This window comes from Acomys minous (genome assembly GCF_964271855.1).
Source record: "Acomys minous genome assembly, chromosome: 14".
Taxonomy (NCBI): Eukaryota; Metazoa; Chordata; class Mammalia; order Rodentia; family Muridae; genus Acomys; species Acomys minous.
Genome location: NC_140496.1, coordinates 55777877 through 55790787, shown reverse-complemented (window position 1 = coordinate 55790787; position 12911 = coordinate 55777877). Strand labels below are relative to the sequence as shown.

The window sequence follows — 12911 nt, the reverse complement described above, 5'->3', positions numbered from 1 at the left end:
ATGCATGGGACAGACCTAGGCCCCCTACACATGTGCAGCAATTGTGCAGCTGGGTCTTCATGCGGGACTCCTAAAGCTTCCGCTGTCTCTGGGGCTGTCTCTGACTACCTTGCCTGCCTTTGGATCCCTTTCCCATAACTTGGCTGCCTTGTCCAGGCTCAGTTAAAGAAGTTGTGCCGAGTCCTACTGTAACTTGATATGCCAAGGCTGATTGATATCCACGGGAGGTCTCCCCTTTTCCGAGGAGTTGGGGAAAAGGGATAGATGAGGGTGGGGGGTGAGGGGGGAGGTGAGAGGGAGGGACTGGAGGGAAAGGGGGAGGGTTAGCTGTGATTGGTATCTAAGGTAAATAAATAACTTAATTTTTTTAAAAGATTAATTTTTAAAAAGGTTAAAAACTTGGCAAGAATTTTTAAAAAAGATTCCATATCTCACTGTTTGGAAGGAGTATACGTCAGTTATATACAACATCTTCAAGAAGAAAGAGCAGAAAGCATGTGACTCTGAAGAAACAGAGGCAAGCTTGAAGGGCTTTGGGTATGTGAACCATAGACTACAAAAAAAAAAAGATCAAACACGGTGTCATCTTTCCCTTTGAAAGAAAAATAATGTGTTTTGAAATAGCTGTAAAGCAAACACCTCACAGTGGACTTAAATCTAGAATACAATGAACTAAATAATAACACAAATAACCCAACAAACATTTTTCTAACATACAAAAGACTTAAACTCCATGGGCAAAGGTGGTCAATACCGCTGACGAAAGTTGACACCAACATGTCGCAGTGTGCACACAGAGGGGAGCTAGAGCTACTGATTTGCGTCAAGTGTTTGCAGATGTGGAGAGCAAGCGGCACCTCTGTATTGTCCTGGTAAGAATGAAAATGGTTCAAGCACCTTAGAAAATATTGTTGTGATTTATTGGCAGGACATGCAGGTACTGCATGACTCATTCTACACCTGGGTTTATTTCAGAGAACGAAGCCCCATTTTTATGCTCTCATTGTAATACCTCTCATCTATAATACCTAAAAACCAGAAAAGCAAACAAATAAACAACACAGGTAAAAATCATTCAAAAATCTAAAATACAAAGGTCTCCAAAATCTGAAACTCCTTGAGGGTCAACATCAAGCTACAAGAACAAATAAAATTTATACCACAGTCCACATACATATGTGTTGAAAGAATCGCACCAGCTACCTTCAGGCTGTGCATGTGAGATACATATGAAAACATGAGAGGGCGTCATGCTTCCACTTGGGTCACAGGCCCAAGATGTGAACCTTCTAAAACCAAAAGGCCTGGGCTCCGAACTCACTGAAGACTGAGCATACTCAGCGTGCACAGCCAGAATGGAAACTGTCATCAACAAACAGAAGCAGCCAGTGGGGAAAACAGCACAAACCAGCCCGAAACGCTGTTCTGACAAGAGCAAGCTGAGACAGCTGCGGACTATGTGAAGTGCTTAAAGCTATTAATTTACCTATGGTGACATAAGTGGGTCCGTGGTGGCAAGGGACAAGGACGTAGAAGGAAGGAGCAGTTCAGTGCAGCTTTTAGAGGAACAAAGCGCTCACCACGGCTGATGCTCTTGGCTTTTGCCAAAACCTGATGAACTCTACAACTAAAATACTTGAGTTTTTTGTATTTACTGCCCTTTAAAAATCTGTGTTCTCACAAAGCTACCATAGCATTGTCCCTACCTTGTCAGTGTTTAAGATGGAGAGAAATGCTCAAAACAGATTCTATTACTTTCAAATGGCAGTCGCTCCAAAAAGGAAGATTTAAAACTACCAGAGTAGCCTGGTACACTGCCGTCAGTGCGAGAGGCACGGCCTACACTGCACTCCCTCCTGCCGCCCCGCCCCGTGAGCGTTCTCCCTGGGGGGCTCAGGGGTGGGTGTACTCACTGGCAAAGCAGTCGTCGATGTCCTCCTCACAGTCCATCCCACTGAAGCCAGGAGGACACTCACACATGTAGCTGCCCTGAGTGTTATGGCAGAGGCCGTGGTTCATACATGGCTTGGAGACACACTCATCAATGTCGACTGTACAGCGCTGACCTGGAGACAAAGGACAATGAACAGCCAGTCCTTGGAAGATGATCCCCCAGGAATCAAGGAGGGGTGTGTGAGCTTAGCACAAGCAAGATGAGGCTCCTCAACAGACAGGCCATCTGACTGGTCTGATGCAGGAGGTCCCAGAAGGGCCTCTGTGTCCCTAAGAAATTCCTCCCAACTGCTATTCATAGCTTGAAAACTCTTTGGTTGGAGTGTGCCAGCCTCTTAAGGACTGCAAAAATGAAATCTGGGAAGGTGTTAGGAGCTCCTGTGTGTCCAGCAGCCTCCAGCCTCCCGTGTCACCCCACATGTCATCTGAGGGCCTGATCGCTTTATTTAAAGTCCAGAATGCATCGGCACCATTACCTTGCCAGCCAGGAGCACACAAGCAGGTGAAACTTTCGAAATTGGAAGCCTCTTTACAAACGGCAGAATTCTCACAAGGGTTTGGGGAACAGGGAGCCAACACTGTTTGACAGTTCTTGCCTGAAAAGCAAATGACAGCCTGTGACAAAGAATCAAGTAAGGAAAAGACAGCGTCCTGAGACTGTAAATCCAGGTGTGCTCAGAATCTCAGCCTACGGCAGCGGCCAAGAGACACGAGGTCAGCGGTTCTCAACCTTCCTAATGCTGCGACCTTTTAATGCAGCTCCTCCTGTTGGAGTGACCCCCAGCCATAAAATTATTCTTGTTGCTACATATTAACTGTAATGTTGCTGCTGTTATGAATCATACTGTAAATATTTGATATGCAGGATATCTGATATACATGCTACCCGTAGGTTGAGAACCACTGGGGTCTGAGAGACAACTGCTCCTTTCAATATTGGCCTAACGTAGCTAACCTAGTGACATTGAGCAGCTCATTTCTCTCTCTGAACCTTTTTCATAAGCAATAGGAAAATTAGGGTAGCATGTCTTTAGGGAGGACTTCGGTGGGTTAAGTGGGAGAAATGCATTCTAAGTCCTTACTAGCACCGAGTGACCCCTCAGCCTCTGCAGGCCGCCACCTCCGCAGTTGCCACTAGGGCTGGCCACAGAGATTTGGACACCTGCCCCAATCCAGTAAGACTGTTCTGCTCTCCACAGGGGAGACTCAGCTTGGCCTCTCACGGCGAGGCAGCTATTGCCAGGCAATGACTACTTATACAAATGGGATGCTGATATCTGCCCATTTATGAAATGCTTTCTGCCTTAGTATATTAAATGCAAACTTAGAAAAATGAAAGAAATAAACTGATTTCATTGAAAGGAGGATCGAGGTACGCTTTAAAATCACATTAGCTTTCAGAAGATGAACTTAAGTAACCCTTCAGCCCTCGGGGTTGGTGACAAGTGCCTTCACCCCCAGAGGTGCCTCACAGGTCCACTCAGTTGTTTCCAAACAAAATCAACTTTAACAGTCACCCTAACATTTCGTATTCAGAAAGAAAAGCACATTACTATGAATTTCTCCACAATACTGTGCCACGATGTCAAAAGGATAGATACTGCTGGGCCAACTAGGCACCAGGTTCTATCCATATATAACTTAAAAAAGAACCTAAACCCTACAGCTAGGTCAGCTGCAGAGTCCTTGCCTAGGAGGTATACGGTCCTGGCATAATTCCTCAGCCCATAAAAATGAATGAAGAAATCACCACAAACACCAAAAAGCATAAAGCAAGCTGCTTCCTCATGACCATGTTTCCTCAAAGCTCAAGATGTAGCCTGTGTGGCCATGAGCGACCCCAGAGACTGAATCCTCAGGGCAGCGACTGCACCTCGGGGTTTTGTACTGCCTGCCACAGGGCACCTCGCCCCTCTGGCCCCACGGCCGCCTGCGGTACCCACCTGTGTAAGGCAGCACACAGTGGCAAGTGTAGCCACTAATGTCATCAAAGCAGGTGCCTTGGTTCAGACATGGGTTTGAGGCACATTCATCAATATTCACTTGGCAGTTGTAGCCTGTGAAGGGGAAAGCATGTACACATTGGAAGTCAGCCTCTTATTACCTCAGCTCCTGACCAGTTTTCCTAGTGGGTGGTGACGTGGGTGACACTCATATCTTTGGGTCACGGGAGCAGCTGCTCATTCATTTTAGCTCTGAGTCTCTGATACGCAGTCAGCCACTGGTCAGTCAAGGCAGGGAGGAACTGCCTGAAGGCCTAGTACACCTCCAAATATAAGTGGACTCTTCATAATGAACCAAGAAGTCACTATGGCTGAAAGCATGCTGCTCTGTCTAAACACGGGCCCTTTAGCAGGAAGTTTCTGGTCAGAAAATGGGGAAACTCCCGAGGAAAACCACGGAAATGTGCCCACTCGTCCACCAGTGCACTGCCGGCTATCAGTAAGCTATGTCCTGACGCCTTGAAAATAGGTCTCCTATTTCAAAGCAGTAAATTCATTCCTTCTAAAAGATGAAAGAAAAGGGAAACAGTAAGGATAAGTGGAACTAGGGCAGTGCCAGATCCTGCCCACCTCTGCACTTTCAATATGGTCAAACACAGCCTCTTAAAAATGGAGAAGCCAGAGCACGGTGAGACAGGGGCGTAGGGAGACAGAAGCTTGGACTCGACGGTGTTTACAGCTCACTGAACAAACAGGCTTGATTTTATATTCTTATTTTCCTTTTGATCACTGATAAGTAAGTTCCAATGAGATTTTAAAAAAAGAAAAAGAAAAAAAAATAAAGTGCTTTTGAACCTACAAGTTTCTTGGCAAATGTAATACAGTATATCAGAACATCAGTGTCTAAAGCTGATACTCCTAAACTTGTCTGGTATCATCTGCGTATTCTTTCTCTGAAATACTTGGTCTCTGTCCTAGACCGTTATGTCACCTTGACATACGCTAAAGTCAACTGAGAGACAGGAACCTCAATAAAAGAAAATGCCTATAAGATCTGGCTGTAGGCAAGCCTGTAGATAGTTTTCTTAATTACTGACTGATGACAGAGAGTCCAGCGCACTGTGGCTAGTGCAACCTCTGGGCTTGTGGCCCTGGGGTCTATAGGAAAGCAGGCTGAGGCAGCCATAGGGAACAAGCCAGTAAGCAGCACTCCTACATGGCCTCTGCATCAGCTCCTGCCTCCAGGTTCCTGCCATGTTTGAATTCCTGTCCTGACTTCCTTCAATGACGGACAGTGATGTGGAAGTGTGAGCCAAATAAACCCTTTCCTCTCCAACTTTGCATTTAGTCATGGTGTTTCATCACAGTAATAGTAACCTTAACTAAGACAACATCAGAAGCGTTTGGGTGGTTGTCTTCTTTTTGTTTTTGCTTTGTTTTTTGTTTTTTGTTTTTTTTAAAGGGTGGGATAGAGTGGAGATTCTTACCAATAGATAAGGAGCTATTTGAGGGATATCATATCTCCAACACATCTTTTACACATAACCTGGAGTACTTTAATACAGTATGTTAGAGTAATATTGCACACAGAATAAAGCTTCATGAAGTTTCATTTCACGTTGATGTTCAAAAAGTTCCTGACCTTGGAATACTCTACATTTGGAGTTTGGGTAGGATACTCAAAATGTAATCAAATTGAGCAATTCTAAAACACACTGAAGTGTCAAATAGCCCAACACAAGGAAAACTGATGACAAAATAATGCTGAGACATGCTCCTTTGCTATGTATTTTCACAGAAGACCACAGGAAACTAAGTATCCAGAATAGCTCCTGTGCAAGAACTTGCTGGGAAGATCCTGAACACACCCCAGGATCTGGCGACAGAAAGCCCAGCATTTCCACTCCACTTCCAAGAAGCTATCGGACTAAGTATAGAATCAAGCTTTGGCCAAGAAGCTAACAATTAGACACCCAAACTTCAGGTTTTCAGGCAGCATGTACCTTTACCCACAGAGCCGTCTTGCCAGCCCCTCGGTGGCATCCTAACTGTTCAGTTTAAGTATTAGTGTGCCAAAAGTTTACCTCTCTGGTAGAATGAGATCTATTTGAGTTTTTATTCCCCAAGTGTCTCGGAAATACTAACTGCTCAGTGTGTTCACTGTACAAATAAACTACAGCAACAAAAAGAAATGGAAACAAAGAAGAGGGAAGGTGCACAACAAGGTGAAGACAGGCAAAGAGCAGGTGGAAAGAGCTGAGCCGCAGGGCCTCACCTTTGAAGCCCTTCTTGCATGAGCATCTGTAGCCGTTCACCAGGTTGTTACACGTCCCTCCATTCTGGCACGGGTTAGAAAGGCACTCATTTTTATCCACTTCGCAGTTGTTGCCGACCCAGCCTGCATCACAGAGGCACTTATAGCTGTAAGAAGATAGAGTTTTTACTATGGGGGTACAAAGGTACAACTGAGGCATAAGAGACACACAAGAGATATGTGTGAGGTAGTTTTGCCATTCTTTTTGTTTTGCCTGGTAATTTGGGGACAGGGTCTCACTCTGCTGCCTATGCTGGCCCAGAACTTACTATGTGGTCAAGTTGTGCCTCAAACTCATGGTAATCCTCCTGCTTCAGCCTCAATAGTACATAGATTCCAGGCATTAGCTCATTTCTATTTTCCTAGGGATCTATACTGGTGTCTCCTTTCCCATGGTGAGAGTCATGAATCCATCAGCATGTTCAGTAGAGACACCTATGTGGTGCTTCCTGGCTCACCAGGAAGTTGGTGACTTTCAAACGTAAGCAGTGATTTGTCAAAAACGCTGGGCCAATCTAAAGGAAACACTAAATGGACAAAGCTCAGAATCTCTGGTACAAACAGACATCCGAAAATAAGCTAGCAGCAGAGATAGTCGAGCTTGCTGAGGACTGATTCAAGTCCTAGGCCAATCTCATTTCCTTTGGATCAAAGCTCTGCCTCTGAAAAGATGATGTGGAGCAAGAAAAGGCCAAAAGCTGAAGATCTCTGAAATGCATATGACATCTGACTTGGATGTCATTAGCATTTTAATGTGGTATCAGATCAGTCAGAGAAGAGGAGCTGCGGAGCTCGGAAGATGGGGAGAAAGAGTTGGGGAGGAGAGAGCTGCGGAGGGGTGTTTTGAAGATTGTCACGTTCTGGATCAGAAATGCAAGTTAAACTACTAAAAACCAAACAAACCACAATTCTAACACGGTCTCCATTCTTTGAGGTTTGAGAAGTCAGCCCTTGCTGCCTTACGACAAGAGTATACAGCATCTCATGGCATCTAAGGCACTCTCGTTCTAAAACCATCACATGCCGCACACTTCCGAGGGCACGCAAGCTGCAAATGCACTATCACAGCTACGTCTAAAGTCAGCTGAGCCACTTCTACCTCGGGGTCCACAGGCACCGTGACAGAAGAGGGATAGGCTGTGTTATGTGTGTGAGGGGTGTCAATCTAGAACACAACGCCCTTCAGATCTCAATCCTGTAATGTAAACCACAATTGCTAGATTCATGAACTTCCTGGACCTCCCCATGCGGTCCTCATCAATTACTTAAGGAGACAGTCTTCTTTATTTCTGAAGTGAGTTCTCAGTCCGAGAAGATGGGCTGGCCAGCTTCTATAGACAAATCAGTAATTTGGAAGACTTTAACACAGGCCATCAAAACCTTCACCTAAGTATCAAGTCAAGTCCCCAATCGGCAGATTCAAGCTATTGTGCTAGCACTTCCTTCAGCTGGTTTTAAGAACCCAATTGTTCCACTAGGCCAATTAGGAGCTAGGAGCTCGTATATGCAGCTATTGCATGCAGGACAATGAGAAGCTACTAGCACATGGCAGCTACTCACCCACTGAGGCCTCCAGTGCAGTTTCCATGGATGCAAGGATTGCTCAAGCACTCGTTCACCTGGGAGTAGCAGCTGGGATGATGGGGTCCCTCGGGGCAGAGACAACGGAAGCTATTCACATCATCTATGCACGTTGCGCCCTTGCGACAGGGATTGGAGGCGCACTCATCAATGTCAGTGTTGCATCTCTGCCCTGGAAGGGGAAAGGGGCAGTGTTACTCAAAGTTAAATTCTCAGGGAACGGGGTTAGAAGGATGAGACACAAACACAGACACTCTTCACTGAGGCAGGCTCTACATGCCCACAACACTAAGGTCAAGGTTCAAGGACTACCACGGAGAAGCATGCCATGCAAGGAAGGCATGGGAGCAGATGCAGTTAATGAGGAAGCCAAGTTACTTAACACCACCAGCACTCAAGTGCAGCACTCAAAGGTGCACTGCTTCTAGCTTAGAAATCCAGAACTTTACAAGCATTAAGGAGAACATCAAACATCACTGGAGACAGCTACCCCTCCTGGTGCAGCTGTGTGTGCATGCGGAGCTGTGTTCTGTTGGCTTTACTCAGTCAACTTTTTACATTTCTATCTATGATAAGTCACAGTTAAGTGGGAGAACAGCTATACTGGTGAGCAGTCCGTAAGGAGAGGTTGACAGTCCTCCAATAACTGAGAAAACACTTCAATGACACTGGGGCTAGACCAGTGGTTTTCAAACTTTAATGTACAAAGTCTCTTTAAAATGTGGTTTCCAGAGCCAGGTGGTAGTTGCGGATGTCTTTAATGCCAGCACTTGGGAGGCAGAGGCAGGCAGATCGCTGTGAGTTTAGGGCCAGCCTGGTCTACAAAGCAAGTCCAGGATAGTCAAGGCTACACAGAGAAACCCTGTCTCAAGAAACCAAAAAATAAATAAATAAATGTGGTTTCCAGGGTTGAGAGATGACTCAGTGGTTAAGAATGCTTACAGTGCTCATCCTGAGGACCAGAGCTCAGTTCCCAGCATCCATGTTAGCTGGCTCTCAAGTACCTGCCACTCCAGCTCGTGGAATCCAATGTCGTTTTCTGGGCTCCACAGGCACCGACAAAAAAGTAAATAATCTTTTCTTAAAACAGTGAGAGATTTCTAGACTCTCTTGCCACAGACTGGGACTGCTTAGGCCTAACAACCACACTTCAAATAGTTTATGTGGTTCAGACACTAGACCCTCTAAAAATATAGGGGCTGGCAATGCAGGAAATCAAAGTGGAAACGGTCTTTTGCCAGAACACTCTCAGGACTGAACTTTAAAGGTCTGTCTGCTGGAGCCTCCATCACCATTGCCTTAAGCTGTATAAAAGTCTATCGGACTAAGGATTCAAATGCCTTGTCACATTTCCAGTAGTTGAGTTAACATTTTTTGTTGTTGTTGTTGTTTGAAAGAGGGTTTCTCTGTGTAGCCTTGGCTGTTCTTGACTTGCTTTGTAGACCAGGCTGGTCTCGAACTCACAGCGAACCTCCTGCCTCTGTCTCCCGACATAGCATTTTGAAATGCTATGAAATTGAATTTTTATCTACAGTGCTGTGAGTGAAATCTAGCAACCCCTGTGAAGGATTCTATCAACCTCAAAGAATACAATGTTCTGAATCAGTTGGAAAGTGTTTTCTTAAATTAGTTTAAGAAAGAGTAACACTATTTATTTAGTTCAGGAAGTTCCAAATGAAAGAGACACACCCTTTAAAATAAGGAATTAGCCAGCAGCCAGCCTCCTGTGCACTCTGAACCATTACTGGTGGCTCCTGTGGTAAAGACCCACAGTCTGGGATAGTTGCCATTTTCCTCTGTATGTCTTGCCTCAGTCTTCCAAGTGTTCAGCATGACCACTTCATTTTTTTTTAACCTACATTTTCTTCCTTCCTTTCTTTTTCTTGTGGTGCTGGGGATAAAACTGGGAATCTGCCAGCACCCTACCACTGAGCTAGTCCCTCACTTGCATGTAAGTAGTTTCCAGAATAAACTTTTAAGCCAATTGGATGGGAGTTAGCACAGGTCCCCACTTCCACAGTCTGCTGTGTGGATTAGCAGCAGCCTCTGCAGTGTTCTGCCCTCATCCAGTGTCCACTGCATTTCAGAAATGGCTAGCGCCAGCTGTGCGCCTTGTGGGGCTCAGTGATGATCAACATGAGAATTTATTGTCTGGTTCTTACTGTTTACATCAAATTAATTGATGTATAGTGGACAAAAGCATGCTGCAGTATGGACTTCCAGCTCTAGGCTGGAAACAGAAGAGGTCTGTTCATTTGCCAGTGTGTACTGACAATTTCTTCTGGGCTAACTGCTGCGGAAGGATGAGACAGAGGTCCCTGGCCCCTGGGAGGAGCATGCACGCTGTAGCTCACCGTTTCTTCAGCCTCCATCCATGCCTGGACCACATTTGTTAACTGAGAACAGAACTCCTGTATGGATGCTTAAGAGAATAAAGGAAGATGGTGGATCTGGGAGAGGTTTGGGGTTTTTGTTTGTTTTCTAGAAAACTGTTTTTAGGGTTTGGTTTGCTTGTGTTACTTTTTTGGGAGTTTTGTCTGTTTGGGTTTTTTTGGTATTTGAAATTGAACCCAGGGCCCCATGCATGCCAGGCAAGCACTCCACTACTGTGCTGTAAGTACTATTTTTACTTTTCCTTTTGAAACACGGCTTTACTACCTTGCCCCGCTCCCTTGAATTCAGTGTGTGGTCCAGGCAGGCCTTGCACTTGTGAGCATCCTGATGAGCATCCAGAATAACTAGTACTATGGGGCCCTGCCCCCCCCACCCCGCCTGTCACCCCAACACCACGTGCAGCTCTGGGAACGAGAAGGCGTTTATAGGATCACATGCTGCCTGTTGCCTGACCGTCCCCACCTAACCAGAGTATCAGAGCTCCTGGGAGAAAAGAGACCGGCCTTAAGGAAGACAGAAGCCTCCCTCGGGTCTGCTAAGGCTCCTATGAAAATGATACGGGGAATTATTAAAATAAAATAGAAGGAAAAAACCCCAAATGCCTCCCAGTTGTGGCTCATGAATCTAGGGACATTTCCAGCAACAGATTTACAAAATAACCTCTTGGGTCAGAAAAGAGTTCCCAAGAAGAAGGCACCACCCAGCAACCAAAACATTCCATCTCTGGGTTATGTGGTTTCATGCTACACCTTATGTTTATTTTAAAATATTTTTAGCCTATGTGCTCCCCTCTTTGACCCTGTTGATTTGCTGAATGTTAAAAACAGAGAGAAAAAGATTCACTGACATTTAAAAAACTAAGTCCAGTGAGAAGCCTTACATAAATCCCAAAGGAAACCACAAGTGGCTTCCTCTTGGCCGTGCAGTGGGAAGGAACCTGGGCTGCGGGGGCAGGACCCTGGCTGCAGGGCACTGGGAACATCACCCTGCCTCTGTGCTCTCTGGCCTCTCCTCAGTACCACAGGAACCAGCAGCTGTGGCAACTAAGCGAGAGGAACAAGCAACTTGGAGCCTGCCTCAGAGTGAGTCCTTCAAACAAAGCAGGCAATTCTCCTCCTGTCACACGATAACTACGCTGCTTTCAGGAGGCCCAACGTCACCGGGCTACCTCTGAGGGTGGCAGCACGAAGCCTTCACCACACTGGCTTCTCAGTGGTCAGGAAGAACTATGATCCACTGAAGCCACAACCGTCCCTGCCAGGTGGCATGGTCATAGCACCGGCAGAGAGAAACCGAGCTCCCAGCTAGTGAGTGGCAGGCAGTCTCTTCCCCTGGCGGGCTGTCCTTAGGCTCTGCCAAAAGCACTGAAGTGGGCTGCTCACCTGGGGAGCATGGCAGCTACTGAACGGTGAAATTACATGTGCCTGCATGTGTGCAGTCATGTGCAGAAATAACAGAATACAGTGTATGGTGGGGCCTTGGCTGTACTTAGGTGTCAGTGAGGCACGGCTCCCTCTGGAGCTGCTACAGCAACTTTACTAGGAAGTAAATGACAAAGCAAGTGTTAATGAGGAAACAGAAGAGCGTGTGTGCCTTGCGCTTCAGCTGTGGGCACATGTACAAATTCTCTAGAGGTTCCTACCTAAGGAGGGGTTACAGTGCAGTATTATTTTAATTTGCTTTCTTTTCATGGGCAGAAAGATCTTGCTCATTCCAGCCAACTTAGGGTGGTCTCCTCAAATGATGCTCACCCCAAACAGGCTCCCCGAAGAGGCAAGCCCCAGGACAATCAGTCAGTGTTTTCATGCACGTTTACCTTGGGCATGGCTCTACAGAAGGCACTGGCCGCTGCCTGGAGGGAAACATTAGCTCAAGTACAGTGACGGGGAGTTACACTCTGCTAGGAATTCTCAAGGAGCAAGAAACACGTGGCCTGAAACGCTAAGGCAAATGCTGTGTTTCCACTTAGGAAAAGTCTGGAAACAGAAAATTGGTTCAGAGAAGTACAGAAACAGATCGCAAACCTTCCAGAGACAATGAGAAACAGGAAACAGGTGGAAAAGTGATTTTCACTTAGGGGCCCTTTCCCCAGCTGGATGGGGCTAACAGAGGCCCCATCCAAATGCAAGGAGCATTACCTGTGAATCCTGGGGAGCAGACACAACTGTAATGATTGATGCCATCCACACAGGCTCCGTGCACACAAGGGTTGCTGGCACAGTCATCAAAATTAATTTCACAATTAAGGCCTGTAAAGAGACCCAGAGAAACGATTCCATATCACCACAGGAATGACAGCACTTCCGCCTGTGCTTCTACACAGCAAGACATCTGAAGGGCATGCAGGCAGGCCTCCCAGAACTCTGCAGTGCTCCGCCAAGTACAGTCCACAGAATCCAGGACTGAGAAGCCAAGAGGACTGGTTTACTCATACTTAGTCATGACTCGTCTCTTCTACTCTGTTGTCATGGTAACGGCACAAAAGCAACATAGGCAAAACTGTCAGCATCTTAGCCAGGGTCCAGGCAGCAGGGCCTAACTGCGTACTCATATCTACACACGCGCAGCCACACATGCGCCTGCTTCACCTAAGAATGGCTTCGGTGAAGACGTTACCATCTGTCACTTTACAACGTGTTAACTCTCAGCCCTCAGACTGAGAGACCATCATAGCCAGGAGGAGCCGCCATGGCTTCAACTGTGAGCTGAAACAGTGTTCTACACAG

At 46.2% G+C, this 12911-nt stretch overlaps 1 protein-coding gene across 2 annotated transcripts in view; it reads right to left on the bottom strand.

Moving 5' to 3' along the window:
• NOTCH2 (notch receptor 2) overlaps nucleotides 1-12911 on the bottom strand; it is a 140733-nt gene that overhangs the window by 29491 nt on the left and 98331 nt on the right. Inside the window, exons 12-17 of one of the 2 annotated variants that reach the window (XM_084756815.1) lie at nucleotides 12324-12434; nucleotides 7771-7963; nucleotides 6172-6317; nucleotides 3897-4010; nucleotides 2430-2549; nucleotides 1914-2066 (exon numbers count right to left, since the gene is read on the bottom strand). In XM_084756815.1, the coding sequence (XP_084612941.1) occupies nucleotides 1914-2066; nucleotides 2430-2549; nucleotides 3897-4010; nucleotides 6172-6317; nucleotides 7771-7963; nucleotides 12324-12434 (837 nt within the window). The remainder of the gene's footprint in view (nucleotides 1-1913; nucleotides 2067-2429; nucleotides 2550-3896; nucleotides 4011-6171; nucleotides 6318-7770; nucleotides 7964-12323; nucleotides 12435-12911) is intronic. The other variant, XM_084756816.1, reaches the window with a different exon arrangement.